Source organism: Lolium rigidum, chromosome 3 (assembly GCF_022539505.1).
Source record: "Lolium rigidum isolate FL_2022 chromosome 3, APGP_CSIRO_Lrig_0.1, whole genome shotgun sequence".
Lineage (NCBI taxonomy): Eukaryota > Viridiplantae > Streptophyta > Magnoliopsida > Poales > Poaceae > Lolium > Lolium rigidum.
The window spans coordinates 76,569,792-76,578,704 of NC_061510.1; the positions used below are offsets into that span (position 1 = coordinate 76,569,792).

The 8,913-nt window shown below is 47.9% G+C and overlaps 1 protein-coding gene across 1 annotated transcript; it reads right to left on the reverse strand.

Moving 5' to 3' along the window:
• Window positions 1-1,877: 1,877 nt before the first annotated feature.
• On the reverse strand, window positions 1,878-3,827 carry LOC124701824 (beta-hexosaminidase 2-like). Its single transcript, XM_047233918.1, has 2 exons — window positions 2,941-3,827; window positions 1,878-2,853 (listed from the first exon to the last, which is right to left on the reverse strand). The coding sequence occupies exons 1-2, from the start codon at window positions 3,770-3,772 to the stop codon at window positions 1,889-1,891; spliced, it is 1,797 nt and encodes a 598-aa protein (XP_047089874.1). The 5' UTR covers window positions 3,773-3,827; the 3' UTR covers window positions 1,878-1,888.
• Between the last annotated feature and the right edge of the window lie 5,086 nt (window positions 3,828-8,913).

The following is an 8,913-nucleotide window of genomic DNA, read 5'->3' on the forward strand; positions in this document are numbered from 1 at the left end:
GGGCCACGGGGCCTCCTCACACTAGGGCGGCGCGCCCCCCTCCTGGGCCGCGCCGGCCACACGTGTGGGGCCCCCCAGGGCACCCCTCTGGTCCCCCTGTGACTTTCTGGAAGGTTCCGGGAAAAATAAGATGTTTGACGTTGATTTCGTCCAATTCCGAGAATATTGCCCGAACAGCCTTTCTGGAACCAAAAACAGCAGAAAACAGGAAACTGGCACTTCGGCATCTTGTTAATAGGTTAGTTCTCGAAAACGCATAAAAACATTATAAAGTGCAAGCAAAACATGTAAGTATTGTCATAAAACAAGCATGGAACATCAGAAATTATAGGTACGTTGGAGACGTATCAGTGCACTGCTAAGGTCTCTAAGCTTGGAGACCTAGATCCACCTTGCTCTCCACTTGCGGAGGTGGTTGTACACCTGCTATGAGGACAGCTCTGACTCACAATAGTCATGAACCTTCTTGACATTGTTCAGATGCACCTCTTTGAACCCTTTTTCAGTCCTCACTCCACTCTTGATGATCTCGCACATCTTGTTTAGCACAAAGGTAGACAGGAAGGGAGGCCACTTCATAGTGGCCTTCTAGCCCTTCAAGCCCCATGTGCTTTGAACTTTGTCGGCCTTGATGACCTTCTGCTTGTACAAGACACGAGCAAGGTGCTCATCCCGGTCGACCAGAATGGAACGTAAGCCTCCATCGCCCTGCTCGGAGAGAATCTCTCCTCTCTGAGGGTACATGGGCGACAACATAAATGCGTTATCCTGGGTCTCAAGAACGAATGTGTCCTGAGTGTTGATCGGGGCATGTGCAAAGGCGTCGTTCGATGTGTAAACCTACATCGTTTGATAATGGACCAAGAACTAGTTAATCGGCGACATGTTCGTGCAGATCTAGAGCAATGGTATGCAGGAAAGACACGGAGAACAACACATAAGCAACATTAAGCATATATCTACACAACGACATGACAAATAAATCTTAATATCGACATCCTTTATGCACATTGAAACAAAACTATGGCATGTTGAACAACTAATACCACCTTCTCTATCGCTACATTCTCCAGATCATTAAGTTCCATCATCTTGTATTAACAACCTGAACTCAGATCTACCCATACCCGTACTTAGATCTAAGTGTTCATCCAAAATCTACGGACCAAGGGTTGAGAAATACTCACCTCCATCAGAGAAAAAGGCAACGACAACCTTGATGACGAGCCCGAAGACCGAGAGCCGTTGATGTCCGCTAGCTGCCAAGGAAGATGGGCCGCTTGCCTGGTAGTTGGTGAAGCGCCTTGCCTGGAAGAAGAGCTCGAGGGGGGATGGAGGCGCCACATTTGGGCGGTGAGAGTAGAGGTGGTATAAAGTTGTTCGAACTGGCGAAAGGTGACGAAATTTCTCCCGCCGTCAAAGGGGATGGAGGAGCCACTTTAAGAACCCTGCACTATAGAAATATCGAAGCCCATGACACGTCAAACGGGTCAAACTTAGCATAATAATACATGAGGGAAATGCATTTACGAGCAACCAAACTCGCCCTAAAGCACCGGAGATACAAAATCTGTTTAGCGTGGGCAAAATTACAGCAACCACGCACAAGAGAGATTCTGATATACCTACCGCAAGAACCCGTAGACTATGTTGAACAAAGAGTGGTTCCTTCTAAGACAGAAACAAAACAAAAATTGGTGGGAGGCTTTGCATTATTGAGCACTTTCTTGGTTCATCGAGTATTCAACCATGTCGATCCAGTGATAGATGATGATCCCCTTCCACTTTCTAAACCTATGTCGTGTACCAGTTCGATCTGTGAAAATCCCTACTACATCACGCAGCGCTGCAGCATACACCGAAGCAAGGCTTTGATCGGTGTGCACTTCTACTGCGAGAGGTTGCACATGCCAGGGTGCAGCGGGCACCAGAGCGGCTGGAGCGGCTCGGCGCGGATGCCGCGCGCCACCATCCGGTACCTCCAGTCGTTGAGCCGGTCCGTGGCATTGGCGTACCGCTTCCTCCCGCTGGCGCCCTTGTTCCCGGACCAGAGCGTCTCCGCGGCGGCGGCGGCCCTGGGCCACAGCCTGCCGTCCAGCACCGCGGCGTCCGACTGCTCCGACCACAGCGCCACCTCCCCGCCCAGCACCAGCGTGGCCTCCTCCTCCGTGAGCCCGTGCAGGATGTCGTAGTCGTAGACGCGCTGCCACGTCTTGAACGGCGCGCACCAGGACCCGCCCGTGCCGCCGGGGTCGTTGAACAGCGGCGCGCCCTCGCTCTCCTTCTCCTGCTTGTCGTACCGGCTGTCGTTGCCCACCCACCCGCCGTGGCCGCAGTCCAGGTAGTAGTAGGCCGCGGAGGAGACGATGGCGCGGTACCCGGCGGCGACGATCCGCTTGGTGTTCTCGGCGCCGTTGTTCCACGTCTGCAGCACGGTGGTCTCCTTGGGCAGCACCGTGGGCCCCACCATGACCTTGGGCCCCACCAGGACGTCCTCCCAGTACACCACCGTGCGGTTGAGCTCGTGCACCATGAACGGCCGCGTCGCGTTCACGAACAGCTCCAGGAGGTGGTCGTGCGTGCCGCCCTCGCTCAGGAAGCGGCGCACCACGGGGTCGTCCTCCCAGCACGCCGTGTTCACCTCGTCGGCGCCGCCGTGGAGGTAGGGGTCCGGGAACAGGGACGACAGGTCCCGCAGCACGTCCTGCGCCACGCTGTACGCCTTGGGGTTCAGCGGGTTCAGCTGCCCCGTGCAGGGCTCCGCCGCCAGCGCCGGCTGCGCCGTGGGCGCCCAGAACTTGTTCGCGCAGGTGACGATCTCCGGGTACGCTCCCGCCCACGAACCCGTGTGCCCTGCTTTTTAGAGCGAAATTGCATTGAAGAAACTGCGATCGGCGGGGCAAATGCAGAGACGACGAGTTCTGAACTGTTACTACTCACCGGGCATGTCGATCTCGGGGATGACGCGGACGCCGAAGGCGGCGGCGTAGTTGACAATACGGCGGACGTCCTTGTCGGTGTACCGCATGGCGGGGGAGTAGGAGCCGAGGTTGGCGAGGGTGGGTACCGTGGGGAGGACGATCGGGAAGGACTGCGCGTCAGTGATGTGCCAGTGGAAGACGTTGAGCTTGTTGAACGCCATGGCGCGGATGGTGTGGAGGATGTCGCGAACCGGGTAGAAGTTGCGGGCGGTGTCGAGAAGGATGCCGCGGTGGGTGAAGTGGGGGCGGTCGGAGATCTCGATTCCGCTGGGGACGATCGACTGGCCGCCCGCAGCTTCGCCGCCGCCGGCCCACGCGAGCTGGGAGAAGGTCTCGAGCCCGCGGATGGCGCCCCAGGGCGTGGCCGCGGAGATGTCGGCGGAGGCGGACTCGGCGGGCACGGAGAGCGTGTAGGACTCGTCGACGTCCGGGCCGAGCGGGACGTCGGCCTCGGAGACGGAGATGGTGAGGACGCGGACGGGGGCGGAGGCGAGCGTGTAGTTGGAGGGCGCCACCAGCGGCGTGTGGCGCTCGGTGCGGATGAGGCGGGTGTAGTAGGCGATGGCGTGGCGGAGCGACGGGTGCGGCGGCACGGCGTGGATGCTGAAGGACGGGGTGAGCGGCGCGTACGCGACGGACGGCCAGGAGATGGACGTCGGCTTGGGCCACACGAACACCTTCTGGTGCGGCTGCGGCGGAGGAGGATTCGAAGGCGGCGGCGCGCGGGCGGCGGGTGTGGCCGCTGGACGGAGGAGTAGGAGGAAGAGGACGAGGTACGGCAGCGCTGCCATGGCCCGCCGGCGTTTAGGAGTGGATCAGGGAGTTCAGCGCTTTCGGTGGAGTGAGCAGCGGCCATCGGAGATCTGGTCAGTCGCCCTTTGCTTCGGTTGACTCGGTTCGATTGGTTTTGGCCCTATCCGCAATACGTGGAGGTACGAATCCGGAAGGCGGAGATCCTTTTCATTTCTACTCAAAGCCCGTCAGGCTTTCTAGTAGAGCCCGTGGGTTTTTGCATCGGTCAAGCCCAGTAGAAAAACCAGGTTATTGGGCACAGGACGAACGGAAGGTTTTTTATGCGGTCCAATTTGCTTAGAAACACATAATATTTTCCAAATATAATTGGAAGATGTTTGTTTCCCATATTTAATGTCTGAATAATTGATTTTTCCATCAACAAACTCTAGAACCATAATGTGTAAACACTAGGCGTCAGAATTGTAGAAGTTTCATCCGCGAGACAAATGAAACGAGGTCTTGTAAAGCAAATATATCATTCTCTCTAGTCTCCACGAAACATTTCTTCTCTGTAAACGAGGTCTTAGTATGAGTGCTCATGAAGGCATGGAAACTAACAGTATAGAAAAGGAGAACACCAATACTTCCTCTGGCTCATGCACTAGCTCGGGTATGTCTCAGACTGGAGCTCAAATCAATTAGAGATACATGCAAAGTTGTGATGACCCTGACAATGCATCTGCTCTCTGGTGAGGAAGTCTACAATATTTTTCTTCAGAAAGGGGCCATTGGTAATGATGTGAATTTCAAGTTGGATATAATAGACAACATTGATGTTGATATGGAAGTTGTTGCCTTCTGGCAAGAGGAAGAAATGCCTGTTGTTTCTACTAGGATGCAACAATCTCAAATAGAAGCTCAAACTAATCAACCCGAGAGGATATCTTGCCTTCCTTTGTCAATATGCAGAAATATAATGCTACAACTTAACGGCCAGTAATCGGGGTTACTAAGAAGCAGAAGATGAAGTGGGGGTTATGCAACCTACTAAACAAAGCAACGGGATTGATAGATCCAGAAACATGATGGACAAAATTAAGGAGATGAAAGTGGGAAGCAACCTGGAAGTTCCAGCATCTAAGAAAATTTCAGGTATAATGAGCTCCTACCCTTTTCATGTACTCCGGGTAGGAGAGTTAGATTCTATGGTGTGTGTTGTAGGAGTTAAGCTTGGTAATTCTATTATGCATCTAGATTCTCATAATTCTGCTAGACTTAGCCTAGATAATGTTGCTACTTTCCTACGTGTTACTCCTCAACAGTATGATATTGGGGATGACAGATATGATAAAGAGGAAGTTGTTTGGACTAAATTCTTAGTAAAAAAAAGGGGCAAGCACCCTACGAAGTGTTAAAATGGTACATGCCTTGTGGAATGGTAGAGGTATTACCGCTATAGAGAAACAAGAATGCATAAATGGTACTATCATTCTTCTCCACCATAACTATGTAGGTTTCTGGTATACAAAAAAAACTTCGGTAACTCCTTCCTAAAAAATGTTATGGGCAATAGAAATTTTATTTGGAACCATTTGCCTGCTTTTGGCTCTGCTGATGGTATCTTTGTAGGTGTTAATGGTGATCTTTTTGAGGCAATCAGTTGGAATGTTAGGAGTTTTTCTATAAGTGTTGCAGTCAAGAATAAAGTCAGTATTGTAACTGCTATAATCACTGTATATGGCTCTCCTTATGAAGAAGGTGAGCAAGTTTTTATTTCTAAATTACATGATTTGTTTTGAAATTAGGAGGGGCCTTCAACATTCAGAGGTGATTTCAACTTAGTCATACCAGAGAATGATAAAGTAATGGAGTAGTAGATTTTAGATGGGTTGATAGATTTATTGCCTGGACAGAATTTTGGTGTCGATCCCTGTTGCGTAGCACAAAGCTAACATTACATTAGAGTTTACAATGAAATAAACATATATAGCATGGACTCCTTCGTGTTCACATGCCACAGGCGAGCATGTTGAGGATAGACTCGTAACCCTAAACATCGAAACTCACTCGTCGAAAATCAGCAACATAAAACATTGCAACCACAAAGGGTCAATACATTTGAATTGTATTGGCAAGTGTCACGATAAAATTAATACCTATCTACAATTACATGCACATTTGGCTAAGTGGAGCTTGGCCGATTCGCACAAAACAAGTTTTCTTTTACCTATCATTTTCAAAACACTGATTTTCATTATATGTTAAGCGATACCATCGATAGAAACCAATGTACCTAGAAACCACCGGTAAATCCTAGTGAATCCTCCTACACTGGTTCACCCACCAAATTTTAACTTAATAAAATTGGGATGAGGAGATTCTTCAACTTCTTCAAAGTCTTGACGCTCAGAACTATCTGTAACCGGGACACAGCTAAGTACTAGTATGATACTCTCTAGAGGTTGTACAAGTTACCCACAAGACTTAGTCAACCCATTTTTTCCATCATGCACAATTTTGCTAAGACAAGACCTTTCAGAGGCAATACTTCAACCACAACGGGTGCGTTTATCCTACCATACCTACCACACTCTGTATGTTGGGTTGAGTTCTCACAACTTAATTAGTCAAGACAACCAATATGACTTGTGGTTGTACGGAAAGCTTCTCAATTTGAACGTCTCTAATCTCTTTGATACCTGAGTGGCCGTCCACAAGTGTGATACACACGACCGCCATAGACATGAATCTAGTGTAACCACTCAACATAAACCAATCAATGCCACTTTCCACACAAATGGTTCGTTAACTTATTAGTTTTTCCTTATTTCCAAAACATAGTTATTCATACTTAGTATAAAATGTAGAATCCCACCCACAAATTCTATAGCACAACTAAGCAATCCACGCTTACGGTGTTTCTTATAAGAGGATAATTAGGGATATCCTAAATAGGACATAGCAAAGCATAGTAATACAGACATGCATACTACTAAAATAAAAGAAATACTACATGCATAGTAAAACACTAGGACATTATGAACAAGAGTGGCAGTTAGCTTCTTAGTAGTAGAAGATTGTACACTTAACTTAATCAAAATACGTTGCAAAATGATCCAAGATTTGACATATATTTAATCTTAAAACTCTGTTTCAAAATATGTTGTCGTTGGTAGATCTTTTGTGGCACCAAAGTTATTTGCAATCAAAAATTCATAAATGAAGTGATCAATTCTTCTATGAAGATAGTAATTTTGGTTTCATCAAGATATCAGTTCCATAATAATCTTATAATATGATTACAGTGCAAACTCATATAATTATATTCCTCCATTTATCACATGACAAATGGAGAAATCTCACCAACCTAACATTGAACGCCTCTCTATTATGTGAGTTTCTACGATACAAAAATGGCAGCGACATGGCCAGCTTCGCACGGTACTATGACAATGGCGGCGACATGGTTGGCTTCCTCCACTCATGACAGGTTCGAACCATCCTCCGCGTGCCGAACGCAAACAATGGAGTCCAGATGCCCGCCATCCTGCATGCACGCTTTGATTTGAAAGGGACAATATATCGATTAGAATCCGTAACATAGGTGGAAGTAAAGAACAAGATGCAGATGCAGAAGTGAAAGAACAAAACCAAGATACAAGATGAAAACCATACTCCATAATCGGGAACCGAGGTGGAGGACTACGACGGGGATGTTGGGCCACATCAGGGCATAGAATTTGGCATGACAGCCTTAGCTCTTCAACTTGGGATTCATATCATTGCCATGATCAAGAGTGTGGACGTCAGTTAGTAACATCGGTGGGATTTGGTGAGTTCTAATTTTCTGAGTCGATCTAGGGTTCATGGGAGTCGATAACTATGAGTGTGGTGGCGTACGGAGAGGGGAGTGAAGAGGGCAGTGGTGACTAAGTGATGACTGGGTTCCTGCGATCAAAAACAGGGTTGTTGCAGTACTTGTAGTAGAAAATATTATTTATATAACTTCGTCCCTGAGAAGCTTTGCAAATGGCTATAAACACAGCCCCGCAACTGTGTTGTCAGGCGCAGCCATGTTCACACCCAAACCATGGTTTGGAAATAGCCTTACTATAAGTCGCTAAGATGACAATGATTTGAGAATGGTTTAAAGTAATGTTGCTTGCGTGGAGGCAGCTCCTTGTGACGGTAAAACACACGTCCGTTGGGAACCCCAAGAGGAAGGTATGATGAGTACAGCAGCGAGTTTTCCCTCAGTAAGAAACCAAGGTTTATCGAACCAGTAGGAGATGAAGGTCACATGAAGGTTGTTGGTGGAGGAGTGTAGTGCGGCGTAACACCAGTGATTCCGGCGCCAACGTGGAACCTGCACAACACAATCAAACTACTTTATCCCAACTTAACAGTGAGGTTGTCAATCTCACCGGCTTGCTGAGAACAAAGGATTAAACGTATGGTGTGGAGAATTATGTTTGCTTGCATAAAACAACAGAGAACAATGATTACAGTAGATTGTATTTCAGATGTAAAAGAATGGACCGGGGTCCACAGTTCACTAGTGGTGTCTCTCCAATAAGATAAATAGCACGTTGGGTGAACAAATTACAGTTGGGCAATTGACAAATAGAGATGCATATACATATCATGATGACTACTATGAGATTTACTTAGGGCATTATGACAAAGAACATAGAACGCCATCCAGCATGCATCTATGCCTAAAAAGTCCACCTTCAGGTTAGCATCCGCACCCCTTCCAGTATTAAGTTGCAAACAACAGACAATTGCATTAAGTACTGTACGTAATGTAAACAATACAAATATCGTTAGACAAAGCATCGATGTTTTATCCCTAGTGGCAACAGCACATCCACAACCTTAGGGGTTGCTGTCACTCCTCCAGATTCAATGGAGACATGAACCCACTATCTAGCATAAATACTCCCTCTTGGAGTCACAAGTATCAACTTGGCCAGAGCCTCTACTAGCAACGGAGAGCATGCAAGAACACAAATAACACATATGATAGATCAATAATCAACTTGACATAGTATTCCATATTCATCGGATCCCAACAAACACAACATGTAACATTACAAATAGATGATCCTGATCATGATAGGCAGCTCACAAGATCTAAACATGATAGCACAAGAGGAGAAGCCAACCATCTAGCTACTGCTATGGACCCGTAGTC

Excerpts from the sequence above, each read along its gene's own strand:
- LOC124701824 (XM_047233918.1), bottom strand. The coding sequence starts at position 3,772 with ATGGCAGCGCTGCCGTACCTCGTCCTCTTCCTCCTACTCCTCCGTCCA. Across the intron at positions 2,854-2,940 it reads CCCCGAGATCGACATGCCCG|GGCACACGGGTTCGTGGGCG; the intron begins GTGAGTAGTAAC and ends TCTAAAAAGCAG.